This window comes from Callithrix jacchus, chromosome 9 (assembly GCF_049354715.1).
Source record: "Callithrix jacchus isolate 240 chromosome 9, calJac240_pri, whole genome shotgun sequence".
NCBI lineage: Eukaryota > Metazoa > Chordata > Mammalia > Primates > Cebidae > Callithrix > Callithrix jacchus.
Genome location: NC_133510.1, coordinates 17,927,729 through 17,951,633, shown reverse-complemented (window position 1 = coordinate 17,951,633; position 23,905 = coordinate 17,927,729). Strand labels below are relative to the sequence as shown.

Here is a 23,905-nt window from a genome sequence, read left to right as displayed (position 1 = left end):
ACCTGCAATCCCAGCGCTTCGGCAGTTCCAGGCAGGAGATCACTTGAGGTCTGGAGTTCAAGAATAGCCTGGCCAATGTAGTGAGACCGCCCCCCGCCCCACCGCCCACCACCCTCGTCTCTATCTAGAAGTTTTTTTTTGAGAAAAAGTTCCAGGTTAAATCCATTAATCAGCTGAACACTTTTTGAGTGCTTACTCTGCACCAGGTTGTAGGAAGACATGAAAAGGGAAATTTATAATTGAATGACAGTAGGTTGACCTGGAGAGGAGCACACAGTCTGGTCCAGGCAGAAAAGACATTCTGAAAGAGCTGAGTTGAATTTGACTCTTCACGGACGGGTAGCAGTTAGCTACGTAAAGGAAGCAAGTCCTAGTCTGAAGGCCAGAGCCATGGAAAAGCATGGCACCATTGTGGCAGCACCCAGTTTAGTGGGGCAGGGATCAAAGGTGTACATGGGCCGACAAGGGTGAAACAGCAGGAAGGGGCCAGCCAGACACGAAGTAGCTTGTGAACTAGACCAGGGTAAGGTTTGTGTGTGTGGACTGTAGATGGGTGTTCACGCTGACTTTATTTTACAGAACCCTCTATGGTAGTAACAATGGAAGGCAGGCCCGAGTAGGTTAGGAATCAAGGCAAGGAGCCCTGTTAGAAACAGTGAGTATTGGTGTTTCAGAGTAAGGGAGTGCACATGGAAAGCTAGCTTTCAGAAATTTAGGAAATGGAGTAAGATTTGGTGACTGGATGTGAAGGTGGAGAGAAGTTTCAATCCCAGGATTACCTTTGGCACCTGCAGTGATCGCAGGGCCATTCGTTTACCAACAGAAAACACGGTAGGGATGATGTCAGGGGTAGGAGAGGTTGAATTTTTTTTGTGGGGGGAGGGGATGAAGTCTCACTGTGTCACCCAGGCTGGAGTACAGTGGTGTGATCCCCGCTAACTGCAATTTCTGCCTCCCAGCTTAAAGCGATTCTCCTGCCTCAGCTTCCTGAGTAGCTGAGACTACAGGTGCCCGCCACCAAGCCCAGCCAATTTTTTTGTATTTTGAGTAGAGGCGGGGTTTCACCGTGTTAGCCAGGATGGTCTTTATCTCCTGACCTCGTGATCTGCCTGAATTCAATGACTGATCCAGTACATCAAATCGTCAGTGGACCATCCACAGGTTTTGTGTCAAGGGCAAGGTGTAGGGTAAAGATCCTGATGTAGCAGTCACTGTTGCATAAGTGACCACTGGAGTTTTCATAGAACGTGAAACTGGTAAGACAAGTAGCTACAGGTGACAGAAGATTAGAAAGCTTCAAAATAATGAAGAGTAGGCATGGAGATGGGAAGAAATTGACAAAGAAATGTCTCATGTGAGCCAAGGAAATGAAATGTTTTCATCAGAGTATAATTAATGCACAGGGTGTGTAAGATGGGGTTTGGCAACTTGAAGGTATCAGTGCCTTCAGCCAGGCTGATTTTAACGTACTTTAAAATCAGGCAATTTTCAACACCCCCCTCAAAAAAATAAACTATAAATATGAATAACATAGCAAAACAGGTCATTAAGCTAGTGCCAGATGATTAATCAATTATATACCTATACTCTGTATTAGGTACTCAATATATCAGTACCTACTACAGAGTAGGCTCTTGTTTATTGTTGATCTGTACCAAATAGAGAACCTCAGTGCTACATAACTGGAAATTATGTTTCTAAAAAGGAGACAGGTGGGGCAGGTTAGGGGGCTGGTATATGATACTATAAAAATATACACTAGATAAGAAAAAAGTATACAATAGCGGTAGACAAATGCTCACTTTAATCACAATTCTAAATTAATTGTTTTCACATTAACATGGACATTTCAATAAACCAAGAAAAACTGAGTTAAGTATTATATATTTTTTAAGTTAACATGATTTGAAATTTTTTATTAAAAATTGATCAGAAGCTAGTTGAAATTTTCACCATGAATATGAAATATTGTTTTTCAACATAAATTGTTTTTTAACATAAATTCAAATCTAAGCTTCCTGAAAAGCTGTATTATCTAATATCACAATAGGGATGACTAAGTGCTTGACAACTGCTTTCTAAAGAACTTAACAAAAAGTAACTACTTGAAGAAACAGCTTTCCCTTGTTCATATTTACAACAAAAAGGGTAACATTCTCTGCAGAGCTCTCATTTTATCATGAAATGTGGACAATCAGGAACAGGTGGATGCAGTGGCATCAAGAAAAAGAGCATTTCAAAATATATCCACTTTTATTAAAGGTTTTGACAATGAAGATTTAATAAAATGTCTTTAAATTCTATTTGCTATAGAATAACCATCTACATAGGAGATGCATGCCATAAAACCACAACCATTTTAGTGTGTAAAATATTTCCAAATTCATACTATAAAAAGATTTGGCTAAAATACAAAAAACTTTTGCAATAAAACTGACAAGGTAGCTTCAGTAGCATATAAGATTTCAGAAATGTCTTCTGAAAAATAAGAATGTTTCCTCTGCCACATAAAACTGAACAGTTAAGGTGCTATAAACTAGCTAAAGCCAGAAAGGCACATCATGTAACTAGAAAAGAACAGCATGTGATGTGGACTTCCTTCATGTAGAACTGATAGAAAAATAGAATATGCTCTTCACAAGGAAAGGCATGAGAAGACAGTTCTTATAAACAAAACTCACTGAAGGCTTGAAGAGCTTTACAGAGAACATAAACTTAAAATAGCTAGAGATCATTTATAGGACATGGTAATGGATTCCTTTATATGACAATACCTGCCTCAAATATAAACACAAATTAAATATAAACACCCTTGTAAAGCTGCAATTCTCTCAACCAAACATTCCTCTGGTACCACACTCAGCTGCTAGTGGCATTCGGATGCAAAGGTTTAACTCGTGCTAATCTGGACAAGCCAAGACGGAGACTCTGATTCGGAGACTTCACAGACACTACTGCCAGTGGGCTGCTGCTATTTCTGCTACCTCCAGATGCCGCTAAAAGGAAACATATGATGTGATGCTGATGATGTCAGAAATCTCTTAACAAAGATTAATTTAACAAACAAGAAGCAAAAAAGAAAAAAGGTAGTTAAGCATTATTCTCATTATTCTGCTTTCCAGAGTCTATCAAACAACAGACTAGATCAAAAGAATGAAATGTGCTAAAGAGCAGAAATAATACAATATTTGGAAATATGCCTATTTCCAAACATCCCAGAAGTCAAGGTAATGACATTTAAACTTCACCAAGAAAGCTGAAAAAGGAAAGCTGGGAATGAATAACACTAGTTGTAAAGGCATAAAGAAATGCATACAGGCCGGGCGTGGTGGCTCAAGCCTGTAATCCGAGCACTTTGGGAGGCCGAGGCTGGCGGATCACGAGGTCAACAGATCGAGACCATCCTGGTCAACATGGTGAAACCCCGTCTCTACTAAAAATTACAAAAAATTAGCTGGGCATGGTGGTGCGTGCCTGTAATCCCAGCTACTCAGGAGGCTGAGGCAGGAGAATTGCCTGAACCCAGGAGGCGGAGGTTGCAGTGAGCCGAGATCGCGCCATTGCACTCCAGCCTGGGTAAGGAGCGAACCTCCATCTCAAAAAAAAAAAAAAAGAAATGCATACAATGATAATTTCTAAAGTCAAAGAAAAAGCAAATGCATTTTAAAGGTCCTTCAATTTTTACAAGTAGTCCTTGAATAGTCTAGTTTTCAATTATTACATACCGTTTAAACTGGCAAACATTGTTTTTATTTACTTATACTAGTTTCATTTATACTATTACCCTAATGTAGCAATTATTTCCATCTATTTCAAAATTATCCACATTAATATTCACAGTTGATGGTGACTGTAGTTGCTCACCTACACAACAGTATTATAAATTTAAAATAAATAATTACACCTGCTACCCTGTAACTTGGACTATACTGCTTTATCGTTTTCTAGTTTGAGAGGTATAAAATAATATTTTATTTTAATTTACACTTCTTTAATTACCAGCAAGACTGAAATTCTTCCTATTTTGTAGTTATATTAATAGTTCTTGGGGACACTGGTATATTTACGCCGCTGGCTGATTTTACTTTTGGGATCTTGGCGGTCTTCTCCAGTTGTATAAGATAGGTAACAATCTGGCAATGTGTGGGCCAAATCTAGCTCTCAGATATATTGTTTGGTTCACATGGTGCTTTAAAAAAAAAGTCAACTTACAAAGATTAGCAGATTTCATATTAAAATCTGAATTTCTGGCTACTCTTGAAAACAAAAATCAGATCTAGAAATACCAGGCCCATAATCCTTAATCCTTTATAAGACACAGCTGAGTAGCAGCTGCTTCCTTCCAAAGGGTTTGTGCTCCTGAGTCCAACAAAATTCCTACTCACCCAAGTCTACTGCATGTGCGCAACTCACCCATTACATCACTTGCCTGACCCCATCACATACTGACTTTATAAGCACTTTGTGCTTTATGATACTAACTCTTTATCCATCATTCTACTGTTTCCTTGTATGTTTTTTATTATGCTCCTTTTAAATTTCTACAGTTATGTCATTTCTTTCACATTTCTTTCATTGGGGAAGCACTAATTATTCTTAGAAATATACTAAGTATTACTCTTTGAATTTTATGACATCATTATTTCAGTAATTAATCTTCCCTCCTTTCCTTCTCCAAAGAGCTTTTAGGTCCTCATTAAAAATCTTAGAATTTGTAAACCAGAATGCACGTTAAAGATTACATCTGTTTCCAATATTTCATATGATGAAATTAAGACTCTGTTAGTTAAGTAATCATGCAGCCTCACAGTTCAGGCCTAAAGCTGAATACTAGTCATCAGGGGAGTGACGACTGTGGATGAATCAAAAAAGGCCACTCAAAAGAAAAACAGGAGTAGAATTGGAAGGGCTTAGGAAAGGAGAGGGAACATATGAAGAAAGATATACCAGGCAGAGGAGGATAAAAAGAGGCCCTGAGAGAGTAAAACATAACATGTTTGAGAGACAAAAAGTGTTTCACTGAATAGAGAGTTTCACTGAATTAGAGGGACCATGGATGAGAGAAAGTAAAGACAAGACTGCTTAGGAAGGCAGCAACAATTTGGGCCTGGATTAGGGTTTTAGTAATGTCAAGAAGGGTGAAGGTTAGAGAATTCTTGAAGGATCCATGAGGCTTGGCTGTGGAGCGAAAGAAAACAAAGAGAAGCGAAATTTGTAAAAGTCAGAGGTTGACTTTGCTACAGCATTTGCTAAATGCTAGAATTGCCACATATAGATCCCAAGGCTTCAGTCAGACTGTGGAGGTCAAGCAGGTCTTGGGCAAAAGATGTGCTGCCAGAAATACATATATCAGGAATCTCAAATGTTTATACTCTCTAACACTGTAATTATCCTACTAGAAATTTTATCCTAGGAAAATAATCAGTAATGTGCTCAGAGATTCCTGAAATAAGGACATTTGTGCTTATTGGAATCTTACTTATAGCACTAAAAAATCATAAACCTGGATGTCTAACAATAAGGGAATGGTTAAATAAATGCAGCATGAAGAATATGTGATAATATCGGGAAATGCTCACACATGACATTTATAACTAGGAAAACAATTTACCAGTGATAATTTTCCAAGTTACTGCCCTTGATAAATATACCATACCTGGTGGGACCCATTTAGGTCTCTTATTTTCAGCTGAAGGACTGCATATTTGTAATGGTTTCCTAGTGACATCTGAAGAAAGAGAATCCTTTTTTGGCGAGGAATGAGATTCTGATTTGACAGCAGCTGGAGCAGAGTCTATCGAAGTCACTTATTTGAAAAATAAACGTAAAAAAGTTTGTCATTCAGGAAGAAAAAGTAAGTTTAGCATGTATGTATAAAAATTATAAAGTTACATAATCATATAAAAAATAAACTTATTAATCAACAAACATTTACTGACAGCCTAAGAACAGCCATCTTTTATAAGCATTAATATACTGGGTAGTGGGTGGGCATATCACACACATTACCTTTAACCTTTTACAACAACTCCAATACAGATACTAATCTCCCCACTATCAGAGAAGGAAATAGAGACGTTAAGCAATCTGACTACAGTCTGACAGCTGGTTAAGTGTCTAAGCTTAGAAATCAGATTTTCCTCCAAAGTCCATCCTTGTAACCAACCATTACACAATAGTGTCTCATCAGTATGTGTCAGTGAGACCAGGTGTCAGGCTCCAGGGTTACAAACAGTATCATTCGTGGCTCCTGCTCCCAAGGACTTTATGGTCTAGTCACTAGACTCTAGTGGAAAGAACAGGAAAGTAAAGATGTGTAAATTGCAGTGTGGTAAGGGATATGACAGACTCTACAGGTATGCCAAGTAGGGAAGGAAACTACAATCTGGGTATATATATTTTGAAGTTAGAAGGAGGTGAGTGAGGATGGTCTGAACCCAATCAACATTGAAGAGTAAAGGTAAATTGAGGGAAGCTTTCCAGGCAGAGGGAGTACAGTGTGCAAAGATGGAGGATCACCAAGTTCTTGGGCCAGTAGTACTAACCAGTTCAGTATATGGCTGGAGCAGAAATTTCAAGGGTAGGAAAGGTGAGAGACAGATACAGGGTATAGATTACTTATAAAAAACCATGTAAAAGAGTCTAGCTAGTCACAATCATGCATACATTTTTCTCAGGAGTGATTTGCATTTTAAAAACATCTTTCTGGTGGTAGTGTAGGAGAAGTAGTTCGCTTAGAAGAGTATTATGGCAATCAGGTAAGAGGAAATGGGGGCCTACTAAGGTGGAGAATAGAAGGAAGACAGCACATCAGCTATGTTTTAGCAAAAATAGATAGGTGGGAGGCAGCAATGAAGACGAAGAAATAATCCATGACTTGCAAGTTCCTGCCATGGGCACAGGCATGACATGGGCATGACATGCTTGATGGTGCCATTTATCTAGAGAATGAACACAAGTCTTGAAGTATGTCTGTCTGTCTTTCTCTTTCTTTCTTTTCTCTCTCTCTCTCTCTCTCTCTCATGGTGGGGAGGGAGGAGGAAAGGTGGCATATAAGTTCTCTTTAAGATAGTGCTTGTTTTGAGATACCTAGAGGTATTTAAATGCATATGAATATGAACATTCTCACCTTTTACTCTTCCTAATGTTAACATCTGCATCCTCTAGATCAGCACTGTCTGATGGAAATTTCTGTGATTACAGAGATGTTCTGTGTTTTGTGCTGTTCCATATGGTAGCCACTAGCTATACAGAGTTACTGTGCACTTGAAACGTGGCTTGCAAAACGAAGGAACTGTTTTCTAAGTTTTACTTAATTTAAATTCACTTAAATATAATATAGCCACACATGCCAGAGGTTACCATATTGGACAGACATTTCTCAACATTTTTTCTATCAAGGGAAAATTATAACAAGTGCTGGATACAATTCTCAAAGTTTACCCAATACATTACTAAATACATCAATTTTTCCTAATTCCTAATCCTATCACTTAATGGTTAAATTTTATTTCTAATATTGTATATTAATCTCAGTTGTGAAGCGACTTGCTCCGAGGGATACAGAAAAGATTTTAAATGGCTAATTCCAATTTGGGAACTGAAATTTTATTTTTAGTTATCAGTGTGTCTTGGTGAAGAAGCATAAACAAACGTCTAAAAAAAATACAAAATATATTCATGGTGTTAATAACTTTTTCATATTATAGCTTGTAGTAGGCAGAATACTGGCTCCTCAGACATCTAGATCCTCATCACCAGAACATGTGAATATGCTACCTTACATGGCAAAGGGACTTTGCAGATGTAATTTAGAATCTTAGATGGGAAAAATTATACTGAATTATTTGGAGGGGCCCAATGTAATCACTGGGGCCCTTATAAGTAAATGTAAGGAGGAAAGTCAGTCAAGTAACATGACATGAGAAAGTCCTTGCCATTGCTCTGTGACGGTGGAAGGGGCCACAAGCCAAGAAATCCAGGCACCCCCCGCCAAGGAGCTAGAAGGCAAGAATGTGGATTGTCTCCTAGAGCACAGTCGTACTGACTGCTTGATTTTAGCCCAGTGAGAGCCATTTTCGATGTCTGATACTCAGAACTGCAAAATAACAAATATGTGTTGTTTTAAGACATTACATTTGTGGTAATTTGTTATTTATGGCTTTTATTTATGGTTATTTGTTATTTGTGGCTTTTGTTAAAAGCCTTGTATTTAATATCTAATTTCTGGAACCCAGATGAAGTAATCAATTAAAAAAACACTCTAATTAAAAGCTCATTGATTCAGAATACAGGACAGAGAAGAATATAACTCAATCAGTACTTAATTCTCATTTAATTCATAGTAAGTACTCAGCAACATGCTCCTTAAGGTGACAGCAGCTTTTATAAATAAATGGAAAGACTAAATAATGGAACTTTTAATATCAATAGCATATATATTAAATAAACTAAGACATAAAAATGATTATCAAGAAAAACAAATTCAGTTAATGACAGATATATTTTGCAATAACCTATCATATACTGTGAACTCAAAAATATCCTAACTTCTTTTACACAAGAAACAGGTATTCCATGTTTGAGTCGTCATACGTTTTAAACGTTTTATCCTAAAAATAAGTTTCTAATGGAAATTGCTTTGGAGAAATTTTTAAAAAAAAGGGCCCTAAACGTGGCAAAAGAGCTCTCAAATCAAACTAAGTAAGCACAAAAGCAAAAAATTAGAATCATGCAAACTTCCCTGTTTTGCCTGGAGAAAATGGGGTCCGAGATACAGCTCAGACACTGAATGGACAAACATGGGTTCAAATTCTAGCCCCTCACCTACTAGATGTAAGATTTCCAACAAATTATTGAACCTCTCTGAGACTCAGTCTTTCACTGTAGAATGCAGGTGACAACAGAGAGCGGCCATGAGTACCAAAGCGAGGTCAGGTAATAAGTGCTAGCACAGGCAGTGGACTCTGCATTCTTATCTGCTTGTCACCCTTCTCCACCCCTACCTTCCCTTTACATATTTTAACAAGAAATGAACATTAGGAAAATGTTAAAGAGAAAAAGGCAAAGATAAGAAAAATACAGCAAATAAACCACATACATTGCCTTTATAAAATTAAGTGTTTTGGACCAAGCTTACCCAAAGCATTACATTTGGATTTAGATTTCTTCTCTTTCTTTTCTACTGGGGATTTTACCTTCACTTCTTTCTTTTTAATTTCTTTAACTTTACTTTTTCTCATAGAGAATTCTTCATCCTTATCCTCGCTCTCACCAAAATCAGAATCATCCTCAGAATCTCCACCTAAAACAGAAGATTACATACTTCATCTTTGCTCTAAAAAGTCAGGACTCTGTTGTCTTAACTTTATCCACAGCTTTGGCAGCAGGTTCTTAGGCACCTTTGTGCTGCACTGTTTCCAGTCGCAGAACACTGCAGCTGACATTGTGGGTGCCTTGGGTTTGAATCCTCGCACAGGTCACTAACTTCACTGAGCCTCAGTTTCCTCACCTAGAAAATGGGGATAACCATAAACCTCCAGCACAGGCTTGTTGTGTGGATTAAATTAGTTAATATAAACAAAGCGTTTAGAATAACATCTGGCATATACCAAGCAAAATATAATTGTTTGCTATTACCATTATCACTATAAATTTCCCATCAGTAATCTCTACTTCAGATTTTAGCACTTTAACTCAGTAACTTTGGAAAAGAATGGGAGGGTATGACAATGCTAATCTTTCAAAACAATGCATTTATGGTAAGAGTGAGCCTTCCCTTAATCACATAAATTTCAACATTCTGGAATAGACCAATTGAGAATTGAGATAACCATACACAACAATCTTAATAGATAATCCTAGAGCTGATTTCATTTTGGACAAACTTTTATTTCTCAAAAAGGCTTTTCTGCCCTTCATGGGAAAAAATAAGCCAGTGATCTAATTTTGAAAGTGCTACAGCTGCTCTGGAAACAAGCATGTCCTAATCTGATACTTAAGCAATTATCATTCTATTTTTTGAGGAGGTTAGGATCAGAAAACCATGCCTTGTAAATAAACTCTGAAAACTAAGCGTAAATAGGGCTAGTCCTATATTCATATAAAACTTTCTTACATTTTTAATAGTATGAACATGCTTATTGCAGAAAATGCTTAAATCAAAAAAATGTATGAAATAAAAAATAAACAGTACATGCTTATTGAAAAAAATGTAGACCATACAAAAATTTGTTAAAGAAAATCTACTCTGTCATCTCGCCACTCAGAGATAGCCGCTATTATCCCCACATACTAATATCAACCTATCTATATGAAATAATCTCTGTGAAATAAAAATCGTCTAAAATTTTCAAACCTATACCACAGTAGACAGTAATAAACCACCACCCAGATCCAACAATTATCAACATTTTGCTCCATTTGTTTCATCCATCTCTCTTTTCTTCTTCTCTTCCCTTTTTGTAGTTTATTAAAATAAATCAAAGGTATCACATCATTACATTCCTACATACTGCAGAATGTATCTCTTAAAAAAAATCAGCATTTTCTTACATAACAATACCATTGCCACATCTAGCAATACTAACACTAGTTTCTTGGTATCATCTTCTATTCGGTCTGTATTAATCTCTTTTAATATAGAGCAGTATTTTTTCCCTGTCTTCCCTTGTCTTCCCTGACTTGCTGAAGCAGTTGGGTCAATTGTCCTGCAGACTCTCCTAAGTTCTGGATTTGTCTGATTTCTTGCTCATGGTGTCATGTAACTTATTCCTGCTTTTTTTTTTTTTTTAGATGGAGTCGTACTCTGTTACCCAGACCAGAGTTCAGTGGCATGATCTCGGCTCACTGCAACCTCTGCCTCCCAGGTTCAAGCAATTCTCCTGCCTCAGCTTCCTGAGTAGCTGGGATTACAGGCATGTACCACCATGCCCAGATAATTTTTGTATTTTAGTAGAGATGGGGTTTCACCATGTTGTGCAGGCTAGTCTTGAACTCCTGACCTCCAGTGATCCGCCCAACTCAGCCTCCTAAAGTGCTGGGATTATGGGCATGAGCCACTGTGCCCAGCCATATTCTTGTATTTTATGTGAGCTGGAATTCTGCTCTCAAGGCTTAACTGGATTCAGGCTCACCTTTTTTTTTTTTTTTTTTTTTTTTGGCAAGAATATACTTCATAGCTCTGTACTTCATATTACATCATATCAGAAATCATAAAATGTGTGGCTGTCCCTGTTTTAGGTGGTTCAGTTGATGCCAGCCTGAATTTACCATTGTAAAGATCCTCATCAACCTTCCACTGATGACCTTTACCTAAATCAACAATGTCATTTATGGGCGGGGCACAGTGGTTCACACCTGTAATCCCAACACTTTGGTAGACCAAAGCAGGTGGATCATTGGAGGTCAGGAGTTCAAGACCAGCCTGACCAACATGGTGAAACCCCATCTCTACTAAAAATACAAAAATTAGCTGGGGTGTGGTGACACATGCCTGGAGTCCCAGCTCGGATGCTGAAGCAAGAGAATTGCTTAAACCCAAGAGGTGGAGGCTGCAGTCAGCCGAGATCGTGCCACTGCACTCCAGCCTGCACGACAGAGCGAGACTCTATCTCAAAAAACAAAACAAAACAAGAACAAAAAACAATGTCATTATGATCTCAAAATTGCAATTTCCTTATTCTATCATTGTTCCCACACAAAAATTTAAAAATAGAGTAATCAACTCACATACTCACATAATGGTTACTGTGCTATACAGAATTAGCCCAAAATAGGCCAGCAGATCACATGAAGTCTGTTATAAATGTAGCGTGAAAATTCAAGGAATCCCAAGAGCCTTCAAAGAGGTTCAAAGAGGGTAAGTAGTGGAGGAAGTTTTCCCTAACTCTCAGAATAGATAATGTAGAACAAAACTTTCTGTGTATCCCACTGTTCTGATATTGCATGTGTTCAGTAACTTAGAAGTCTTAAGGATTCTTTTCTTGGCCCTAGAGGATACACAGTAGAAGCTGGCTACATTTCTGTTTAACAAGCTTGTTCAGAAATGGGGTCCAACTAATCTTCGTTAGTCAACTGAGAAAGCAATTTAAATAAAATTAGAGATGGGGAGCTGGAGTTCCCAAAATTCCAAGTCATAGAGGAAAATCTGGAAGGCCCAAACACTTCAGTTATGGATTTTGAGAATCATTAGAGAAAAGACTTATCTTCTCTGCAATTTTCTCTTTTCTTTCATTAATGAGTCACACATGGTCCTTTCTATTCTCATCCAGGGCAAGTGAATGCAGGGGGAAAGCTAAAATGTCCTTTGGGGCTGTTTCCACTTCTTGGCTATTATGAATAATGCTGCTATGAACATGGGCATGCAAATATCTCTCTCAGATACTGCTTTCAATTACTTTGGATATATGAATATCCCTTATCTGAAGTGCTTGGGACCAGACATGTTTCAGAGTTCAGAATTCTTTTGGATTTTGGAACATGTGCATTATATCCAGTTGGGCATTCTAACTGCAGAAATCCAAAATGCTCAAATGAGTATTTCCTTGAGCATCATGTTGGCGCTCAAAGTGTCTTTACATTTTCCTGTCTCTCAGGTCCTCCCGAAGTAAAATAAATGCAAAACAGTCTTTCTTTATGCATTTCCTTTGTTCCACAAGGAGAGGAGCTGTTTGTTTTGTTCACTATTGTATCCCTAGAATCTAGAATATAGTGCACACAAAAAACACTCAAATATTACTTGAATCGGTGATGATGAACAAATCTGTTATTGTTCGTTGATAGCATATCAAAATCTAAAATAAGGTATCTGATTTGGCCTAAATTTATGAATTTATTAATTTGAGTTTTTAATTACTGTATCTCTGTCAAGGTCACTACACTTTCCATTTGCCCAATTTCTAAATGAGTCTAAAAACCATCATAATAAAATATAGCTTTCATATCACTTCTGCCTCAGAATAATTCATGAATTTCTACTACCTACAGATAAAAAAGTCTAGACTTCTTAGAGTACTTCTGAGACTCTCCATGATTAGTACCAGCCTCCTTATTGAGCTTCTTCCATGTTCGTCTTAGCAAGCCCCACTCAATACCTGTATGAGCATTTGTCTATTCCACGGGTAATGCCTTTCTATCAGTCAGAAATGCTACTTTACACCTTTAGTTTGTTGAAACGCTATTCATTTTTCAAGGCATAGCTTAAAGGTTAACTCCTAGAAAAAGCTTTTTCCCCAAATGTTATCACTGAATTTAACTGTTCTGTGTGTCCCTGAAGTTTGCACACCCCAAAGGTTTAACACAATGCTTTGCATAATTAATGGCTTCCAAGAACTTTTTTGACTGAATTCCCATAGAATTAATTTTGAAGCAGGATAAAACCTACCAGATGCAAAGTCTGGTTCAGTGTCATTAGCACTATCACCATCACTGCCTTCCAGAAGAATCTTCCTCTGCTGTACTGCAGCTTTAGATGCTGCTTTTCTTTTCCCTTGAACACCACCAACATCATCTTCCACAGTAATCTTATCCAAATCTTCAGGAGAGGCATAAAAATCAAAGGAAAACTTTCTGTGACAGCTGATATTTCAATAACTGCAGAGCAAACTCTATTACAGCTATTGTTTTTATTCACCTGGGTTCACCCCTCCCCTGCTTCTAGTAGTAAGACTATTTACTAGCCCAATCTGGGTCAACCATTCTGCATCAGTGCCCTGGGAACAAACTTTAGTTTTAGGGACAAATCCAAGACCCAAACAGAGATAATCTTTCCCCCAAAATTTTCAAACTAGCACTCGGAAGATGCAGCCCCTTTCTTCAAAGATCAGTTGCTCCAACTAGAAGCCATGGGTAGTTATGACCCTTCAGGGTAGAATGTGTGTCTGCAGTACGAAAGAATAGAATAAAATGCAAAGAAATAAAGGCCATTGACATCAAGAGAGCCTTGACAAATTTCGAGAACTTTCTTCTAGCCACAATTTCATCAGTTTAAACAAAAGTCAGAAAAACAGCATTGTTGATCAAAAAAAATTATTATTAATATAATAACTTACCTAAATAATCACTGGCTACACTGCAATTAGAGATATGAGGAGACTTATTCATTGCTTCTGTTTTACTATTGACATGTTCTTCAGCACCTAAATATAAGGAATAAGAAAGAACATTCAGGTATATCTCAATCAAATAATATCTAGAAATATAAAAATATAAAATATAATAGCATTTCGATATAGATAAATGATCCCAAACTCGAACTAGCAGAATAATTTTATTTGGAGAGGTTAACATGACAGGTCATAAGTCTGGGCTCTGAAATCTAACATACTTAGGTTTAAATTCAGGCTCTACCACGTAAACTGGCTATATGACCATGGGCAAGTTGCTTATCCCAAAACTTCATTTCCTCACCTATAACGTGGAGATAAAAATAGTATCTCACATAGTGGTATTACCGAAGACAAAATGTGGATCTTACATGGAAATTGCTTATTATTGTGTCCAATGCACAGGAAATGGTCATTCGATATTAACTATCAATTCTGTGTAGGCAAATCCATGCTTTTACTAACTAAGAACTCACCAATCATTATAATAACCTTAAAAAATCCAAAGCATTTTGAGAGGACTTTAAGACATTCTAATTGGTACTATTAAATTCCAATGCTACAAAGTGGATTATTTAATAAGAAGTGGTATAATATTAATACTTCTAAGGAACTCCCCTTATACATTCTATAATGTCTTAAAAGAAAGAGATGAATTTCAGTGCCTCAATTTTAAATGTAATTCATGATTACATTGTGATGTAATTCTCTTTTGATGTTTCTTTGATTCTTGGTTACTAAAAGTCTTCCTAATCAAACTTTCATTTCTTTTTAAAGAGGAGGCAGCCAGGCAAGGTGGCTCTCGCCTGTAATTCCAGCACTTTGGGAGGCTGAGGCGAGAAGACTGCTTGAGGCTGTGAGTTTGAGGTCAGCATGAGCAACATACTGAGACCCCTCTCTACAAAATAAGAAATAGCCAGGCATGGTAGCACATGCCTGTAGTCCCAGCTACTCAGGAGGCTGAGGCAGGAGGATTGCTTGAGCCCAGGAGGTCAAGGTTATACTAAGTCATGATCATGCCACTGTACTATTGTCTAGGTGACAAGAGCGAGACCCTGTCTCAAATAAAAATAAATAAGAAGACAGTACTGATTTGGAAAACAAAGAAAAAAAGACACACATACACCCCTAAATAAGATAATAAGCTAAAATATCCCCCAACATAAAAACTTGAAGCCAAAAAGCATTTAAGCAGTTTGAGTATCTTTTTCAGAAATGATTTCTGCCTCTCTAGAATATTAATGTATGATCTGCTGCATAGTTGCCAAAAAAATCAAAGGAGAAAACCAACAGAGAAATCCAGAAGCCATTCTCTTAAGTCTACTGAGCTTGCTAACCAAATCAATAACTATGACCTTTGTAAGTAATAAAAATTACCATGATTAGGGCATGTTCAACTGATCTGGAAAAAAAGGACATGGACTGTTAGGACTGTAAAGAACAATTCATTTGATGGAGAAATTAAATGTTCACTGTATACTAACACACAATTTGAACATTCAGACTCATAGTCCATGTCCTCAAGCTTATTCTGGGTGTTAAGCAGAGATGAATGTCTGTGAGATTGAGGCAGCTGAATTAAGAACTGAATCCAGTTGTACCCTCTGCAAATGGGTCTATTTAGAGTGCAAAGTAGTTACATTTTACTCTTTCTTCTGTGAAGGCCCACCCAAAGAAATAGTTACAAAAGCATTAAGAAGGTTTTAAAGGGAGATATATAGAAAATAAAGTTACTTTTATCTTGAGACTTCTGCACATTAGTGGTGACTGTTGGAGATTCCTTCACTGATAAAGCTAGTGCAAAAGCTCTCTGGGAGAGCTTGTCATCTAAAGCCATCCTAAAATAGATACACAAATAATAATGAGTTTTTCAAAATATCAATCTCAACTAAAGAGCAAAGTTCGAGATTTTCCTAAATTATTAAGAATTGCTAACTTCACAAAAATGTTTTTAAACAATCATCATCACTAATAGACCTTTGATGATCAGACTCTAAAATGTCACTGTGTCATGTTATATACAGAACAAGAGGTCTGAATTGGGAGGAGCATGTGCCTCTGCAGTGACAGTTCCCTTTCATTGTAATGTGTCACCTTACTATCAGGTCTGTCCAGGTGGGAAGCCCTTACTCAACCCAAAACAGACTTGGTCGAAACATCACTTCCACTTAGAACTCTTCCTTGACCTCACCCACTTCCCTTTAGCAGATATTATGGCTCCTATGTTAAAATATTGTTTTTTTTGAGATGGAGTTTCACTCTTGTTACCCAGGCTGGAGTGCAATGGCGCAATCTCGGCTCACCGCAACCTCCGCCTCCTGGGTTCAGGCAATTCTCCTGCCTCAGCCTCCTGAGCAGTGGGGATTACAGGCACGCGCCACCATGCCCAGCTAATTTTTTTGTATTTTTAGTAAAGACGGGGTTTCACCATGTTGACCAGGATGGTCTCGATCTGTTGACCTCATGATCCACCCGCCTCGGCCTCCCAAAGTGCTGGGATTATAGGCTTGAGCCACTGCGCCCGGCCCAAAATATTATTATTTTTTAACATCTGTTCCTCCCAACACAGACTTTAACAAATATTTTACCAAGCACTTACTTTATACAAGGCACTACACTAGCTGGAATATTACAAGTACCTTCAAGAAGTCTGCAATTTAAGCAGGAGGGTGGGGAAATAAGACATGCTAATAATTATCCTATAAAAGGCAGATTATAGTAAGTCCTATTCAAATTGGTCAAAAATGCTATGAAGTATAAAAGGAAAAAAACATCAAAGAAAGTAAGATAAGGAAAAGTTACATAAAGGAGGAAGCACTGAGATGTACCTTAAAGAATTAATTGTTTTAGAATAACAGTTTTCTTGAGATATAATTCACATATCATAAAGTTTACCTTTTAAAGTGTATAATTCAGCAGTTTTTTAGTATATTCACAGAGTTGTAAAACTACCATCACTAATTTCAGAACATCATTATTACCCCAAAAAGAAACCCCATGCCATTCACTTCCTGTTACCCTCTCCCAGCTCCTAGGAACCATTAATCTACTTCCTGTTTCTATGGATTTGCCTATTCTGGACATTCCATGCAAATGAAATCATAGAATATGTGGCCTGTACATCTGGCTTCTTTCACTCAGAATCATGTTTTCAGGATTCATCCACATTGCAGTATATATCAGTTATTGGCAGTCATTTCTTTCTATGGCTGAATACTATTCTATTTTGTAAATACCACATTTTACTTATCCATTCATTAGCAGATAAGACATTTAAATCGCCTCCATTGTTTTTTAGCTATCATGAATAATGTTGCTCTGAACATTCATGTACAGGCTTTTGTGTGGGCATATGTTTTCCTTTCTCTTGGACACATACCTAGGCTGGGTCATATAACTCTATGTTTAATATTTTTGAGGAACTGCTAAGCCATTTTCCAATTTGGCTATACCATTTTACATTCCCACCAACAATATATGAGAGCTCAAATTTCTCCATATTCTTGTCTTTTTTGTTAAGTCATCTAGTGGGTAGGAAGGATTATCTCATTCTGATTTTGATTTGCATTGCCCTCACAGCTAATGATGTTGAGCATCTTTTTCATGTGTTTATTGCTTATTTGTGTATCTTCTCTGGAGAAAGTCTATTCAAATCTTTTGCACATTTTAAATTGTGTTGTTAGTCTTTTTACTGTTGAGTTTTAAGAGTACTGTATATACTCAGGATATAGTCCGTTATCAGTTATCTGATTTATAAATACTTTCTGCCATGTGTGGGTTCCTTTTTCAATGTATTTAAAATGTAATACAAGAGACTCAAAAACAAAAACCAAAAAAGAGCATGACATGAGGTCAGTTTCTCCATGCTAACTAACTCTTCACAGAGAAACTTGTAGCAGTAAAACTTCATCTATGCCATGTTCCATTTGTTAGTATTCCTCTTCCGTCCATCTCTTTCCATACTGCAAGTTTTGGGTCTCTAAGGACGTCCTTCACTCCTTTCTCCCTCTTGGCACTATCTAATGAAATTCCATGATTAGTCCAGAAACTACGGGAACTTATGACTGCTGGACAAATCTTAGTAACATAGAGAGAAGACATCTTTTTCTGCAAAAAAAAAAAATACATGGTTTATACTCTAGAAGCTGTCCTCGTAAATGTCTTTTTTTTTTTTTTTTTTTTTTTGAGACGGAGTTTCGCTCTTGTTACCCAGGCTGGAGTGCAATGGCGCGATCTCGGCTCACCGCAACCTCCGCCTCCTGGGTTCAGGCAATTCTCCTGCCTCAGCCTCCTGAGTAGCTGGGATTACAGGCACGCGCCACCATGCCCAGCTAATTTTTTGTATCTTTAGTAGAGACGGGGTTTCACCATGTTGACCTGGATGGTCTCTATCTCTTGACCTCGTGATCCACCCGCCTCGGCCTCCCAAAGTGCTGGGATTACAGGCTTGAGCCACCGCGCCGGCCTTGCAAATGTCATTTTTAAGAAAGTAGTCTTGTAGGATTTGAGGACTTCAGAGACAAGTGCTGGGTCCTGTCAAAACCAATCATAACTTCTAAATTCCACAATCATTATCGTTTTAATATTTAAATGGTATTTCCTTATATGTTTGTGAATTTCTTTTTAAAGTCAGAAAGCCAGAAAAAAATTAACAATACGTCCTGTTTTCTGACATGCATCTAGTAAAATAAGACCTATGACTGTTCAAGTTCTAATTTAAATCAAGGGTTTGAATCTGGGTCTCTCTAAAATTAACACATCTAATATCATATATTTACTGTATGTCTTACCTCTCACCTTTTTTTAGGGGTTTTCTCTCGTACTGGGATTTCTTCTTTCTGGAGATTGTTCAAGTTAGGTTTTGGTTTATCTTGTTTTAACTCCTTAGGTGTTGTTTTGGATTTCTTGTTTAAAGGTACAGTTGCAGAAACAAAATCATCTATTCATGTGTGAATTAAAATCAAAAGAAAAAGATTATTTTCTTAGTAAATGAAATTAATTACACTGGTGTTCAAGTTTTTATAGGCTAGGCAAATTGTTTAATTTCCACAATTTAAAAATCATTGTTAGCATTTTGTTTAACTTTATTCTTATTCATCTATTTTGACTTTTCTTTGTTTTGGTGGCCTTTATATTTTAAAATATCAGTCTGTCAAAAACCAATTCACTAAAAACTGCAAAAGTAATTAAGACAGCATAGAAATGTCAAAGAAAAAATGATTAAAAACCTGTAAAGCCATTAGAAAAATTATAGAATTTAATCACATTGAAAAATGGAAATAACTTATTTTTTATGGGAACTTCACAATGTAAACAAATATCTTCTTTCAAAGACCATCACGCTTGTAATCCCAGCACTTTGGGAGGCTGAGGTGGGTGGATCACTTGAGGTCAAGAGTACAAGACCAGCCTGGCCAACATGGTGAAACCCTGTCTCTACTAAAAAACACAAAAATTAGCCATGCATGGTGGCGGATGCCTGTAATCCCAGCTACTCAGGAGGCTGAGGCGGGGGAATCACCTGAACCTGGGAGGTGGAGGTTGCATTGAGCCGAGATTGCACCATTGCTCTCCAGCCTGGGCAGCAAGAGTGAGACTGTCTCAAAAACAGAAAAAAAGAAAATGTCCATTACCTATTTCTGGTATATTAACCATGCTAGAGAAAATAAGAAGCAACATGGGGGAAGAGAAAATAGCTCCTATTTGAGGATTTTTGCAATAGTAGTATTTCGCCTTTCCATTACCATAACAATCTTCCTATGTCCCTACCACAGTAACTTCTTATTTTCTGGCAAAAGAACGTTCGTTTCCAGTCCATTACTGTTTCTCACAGGTTTTTCTGTCCTACCAGTCCTCAGAACTGTTGTAGCTCTTCTCTTGACTGTCAACAAAAAACTGCTGCGGCTTTTCAACACATACACAACACATACATACATACCTTCAGGGTCTATGTAGTCTTAATCACATGCTTAGCAAGCATTAATACTTGTTGTCTCATATGCTTCCCCATAAATAGGATAATTTATGACTCCCTCCACCTGCTGCCACCCCCACCTACTACACACCTGGCAGTTTATAAGTATCTGGTGACACACTGATACTTATAAACTAATAATAAAAGCTAGAGGTTGTATTCTATACTTTTTTCCCAAGTGGCAGGTACAGTTAAGGCTGTGCTCTAGGCAAAAACAGACTGCTTCAGACCAAAGACTTACTAAATATTTGACTTACAGAAAACTCTACTGGTCTAAGAAAGAAATATTAAATCCATTTCAACGTATAACATAATCTAATGCAATGTTCCTCAACTTTCCAATCATAGCAGAGTCAAGTAAACCTATGACTCATGTTCAAAAGGCATAAGCCTAACCTTTCTTCAAGGTCTTGTTTTATATTTCCATTAATAGAGATTCTTCGGAGATGAGACAGGAGACAAACCTCAATGTGACAACTATAGACCGAGAGTAATTATCCAAAATGCTTAGAAAACTATCTTTCCAGACTTACCTCATATGCAATTGGGCAGCTCAGTCAGTATTTGAGCTATGTCATATAAATTCTGAGGAAATTAGTTTCCAAATCTTTAAAGCAAAAATAAGAAGCTTTACTTACCATCACTGTCAGAGTTGTCAAACTGTGAGTAATTGACTGGTTTCTTATGTCTATGACCAAAACAGAATTTTCTCATTAACACAAATGTTAATTTCTCACCTCTATTACTTAAGGCCATTAACAGTCTTGAATAAATGAAAATGTGTTTGGGTTCTCATAAGAACATTTAAATCTAAAACATGATTTGTATTTTACTGCAGGAATTTATCATTAGCTAAAATAGTTACAACTATACCTGATATATCTGGGTATCGTTGGCTTTTTGATTATATGATAAAGGGAAAAAATTCAGATAACTTATTAAGTAAGAATAATCCATATAATTAATGCTTATAATTTCTATACTGTTTAATTGTTGTTGGGCGTTTCTAAGTTCCCGTTGTTTGTGTTCTTCTGTTTTGTGTGTGCATTCTATATTCCCTACTAGATTACACATTTCTTGACACTAAAAGCTACTTTCTTTTTTATCAATCTCTCCACAATACCAAATAATATTTTTATGCAATGGACACTTAAAAATGGTGAGTGACCTTGTTCCTCCCACCTAAGATGAATCTTTATACAGGCTAAGTATTCCTCACCTGAAATGCAAATGCTTGGAACCAGAAATGTTTTGAATTTTGGATTTTTTCAGAGTTTGGAATATTTGTGTTATAAACTTACCAGTTGAACATCCCAAATCTGAAAATCTAAAATCTGAAATGCTCCAATGTATATTTCCTTTGAATGTCATGTAGGTACTCCAAAAGCTTCAAATTTTTGAGCATTTCAAATTTGGGATATTCAACCTGTACTACTTTAGAGGACATTAGAAGAAAATGATATTCGAAGTGAAAAATAATTTTCTTCCCCCCTCCTCTAGGCACTAGGCACATAAAATGGTTTTCTAGTTTTTATTTCTATCTCTTGCCAAATGTCCAAATGTGAATAACCTAATTTGTCAGCTGTTTGTTCTTTCAAGTAAAAATAATGTTCTATGAGAAAGATAAGCTCAGCTTACAACTGAAACAATCTCATAAGTGCTTTTCCTTGAGATAACTAGCATGCATCAGTATGTAGAAGTGCTTATGTATACTTCCCATTGCCTCACACAAAATAATAAAAAGTACACTCACATTACTCTCTTCTTCAGAGTTAAAGAATTTAGAGCTGAATAAGATATGAAAACCCCTTTAGAAATTCTGAACTTGAATAACAGTAAAATAAAATCAATAGCCTATTTTTAAAAAGTATACTCAGGGGTTCAGCTATAATGAATATAATAATTTTCACTACTTCATCAAGCATATTCTTAACTTAATTTTTTTTTTTTTACTCTTGAGAGTATGGCAGTAAGCAATGCAGAGACTAGTAGTACAATTTGGTGTCACTGCCTTAATTGTTCTGAGGTGCCAGCAGTTTTATCATCACTGCAGCGCAAAGGATAAAAGTGATGAAAAAGGCAAATCATGTCTTAGTTTTGTTATAAAGAATTTTGATCTCATAGACCTCTAGAGAAGTTTCCAGCGACTCCCAGAAGTCTGCAGAACATACTTTAACAACTGCTGTTCCATACAATGGGATTATGACTTCACTGCCTGAATACTTAAAGCCCATTTCAAATTCAACATGTTCAAAACAGAAATCTTGATCCCTCACACCTTCTAATCCATTCCTTCCTTTTCCTAGTCTTCCTTATCTTAATTAATACAAAGATCATCCATTCTGTACCTCAAACCAAAACTACTGTGGAGTCATCTCTGATTCTTTCCCTGACCTGTACATCTACTTCATCGGCAAGTTCTGTCTGCAGTGCCTCCAAAACACATCTCAAATTCATCTGTTCCATTCCATGTCCACTGATAATACCCTATGCCAAACTGCTCTCCAATGATATAACAGCCTGATTTTCCTGCTCCCATTCTGGTCACCCCATCATCCATCATTTATTCTCCAAAAGCAGCCAGTGACCTTTATAAAAGCAAACTTAGATTTCTCTCCCCTACTTAAAACCCTCCACTGACTTCGCATTGACTTAAAACAAAACCTAAACTCCTTTCTAAGACTTAAAAGACCCTATCTGTTCTGGCACGTATTTTTCTGACCCAATCCCCTACGATTCTCCCCACTGCTTGTTAATCCTACAGCTTTAGACTGTCCCTAAAACATAGTCAAGTATGGGGCTTTGGCTCCTCTTCCCTCTACCCGGATTCATGACTCAGTGCATGTATTATCGCCTCAGAGAGGCACAAAATAACTACTATATTTAAAGTAGTGCTTTGCTCCTTTGCACTCTATCATATTTCGATGCTTATTTTCGGCCCTTAACCTCACCTCCCACTAGAATGTAACCTCCAGCACTTCATACATTATAGAAGTGAATATGTTCAATAACTTTACTAAGAATCGTAGGCTTCCATGGCACTCAGCTGTAAATAGAGGAATCATTTCTAATACTGTAATGGAAAGCACAGGCGATCTGCAGTGTGATGAGTTAGGTTTGAGTATTGCCCTGCCACTTACTGGGTAGTATGACTGAGGTAACTTACCCTCTATACGTAGAAATGTTAAATCAATAAAACAGAAATGTTTACTCTTTCTATATTAAATAACTACAGTGATGAACAACTAAAATAACACAAAATTGGGCGCTCGGTGAAATGTAAAGCGCTGTTCAAACGCTAACATTACAAGGTCTTGATAAAAGAAACGGCAACGGCTGTTTGAAGGGAGGCAAAGAGAAGGAAAAAGCTACGATGCTAGGATACTTCTGAGCTACAGGTATCACTGGAGACTGAATTCTCGATAACCGACTATCCTACCCCCACCACCGCTGCGATCCGGACTTAGTCGATCCTTTTCCCTTAGTCTCATGTAATGCCCCTAAGTTTTCTTCCCACCCCCACCAAATGTCAGGAACTACCCACCTTACAGGCCGCACCATGATCCCTTTCGAGACTTGATATTTACAGTTCTCAAGTTCTTGTTGGTTGCAGTAGCGGTTTCAACTCCCGCCCAAAACCAGACATCGGCACCCTCCGCCCCCTGCTACCCGTCGTCCAATCACCACCAGCCATGCTTGAAGGCTGCGCAAGCGCAGTTAGGAAAGCGAATTTGCTCCCGCCCTTCCCAAGACACCACTTTTCCGTATCCGGTCCACCAGAGCTGAGCTTGTGCTTTGTCTCTGCACTTTCGTCACAACGGAGGGT

General features: G+C 37.4%; 1 protein-coding gene across 2 annotated transcripts; it reads right to left on the bottom strand.

The window, feature by feature from the left end:
- Positions 1–1,785: 1,785 nt before the first annotated feature.
- On the bottom strand, positions 1,786–23,784 carry RAD51AP1 (RAD51 associated protein 1). Of its 2 annotated transcripts, XM_054238032.2 has the most exons (9): positions 23,624–23,784; positions 20,718–20,767; positions 18,903–19,044; positions 15,840–15,943; positions 14,052–14,138; positions 13,385–13,534; positions 9,140–9,304; positions 5,657–5,806; positions 1,786–2,996 (listed from the first exon to the last, which is right to left on the bottom strand). In XM_054238032.2, the coding sequence occupies exons 1-9, from the start codon at positions 23,638–23,640 to the stop codon at positions 2,860–2,862; spliced, it is 1,002 nt and encodes a 333-aa protein (XP_054094007.1). In that variant the 5' UTR covers positions 23,641–23,784; the 3' UTR covers positions 1,786–2,859. The 2 variants fall into 2 exon arrangements, with proteins under 2 accessions (XP_054094007.1, XP_078194712.1); XM_078338586.1 differs by lacking the exons at positions 15,840–15,943; positions 18,903–19,044.
- Between the last annotated feature and the right edge of the window lie 121 nt (positions 23,785–23,905).

What these genes read in the sequence shown, in the direction of transcription:
- RAD51AP1 (XM_054238032.2), bottom strand. An exon ending in GCAGAAGTCTCAAGATAAAA is followed by an intron (nt 14,139 to 15,839) that starts GTAACTTTATTT and finishes CCTTATATTTAG; the next exon opens with GTGCTGAAGAACATGTCAAT. An exon ending in TGAACCAGACTTTGCATCTG is followed by an intron (nt 9,305 to 13,384) that starts GTAGGTTTTATC and finishes CTTCTGTTTTAG; the next exon opens with GTGGAGATTCTGAGGATGAT.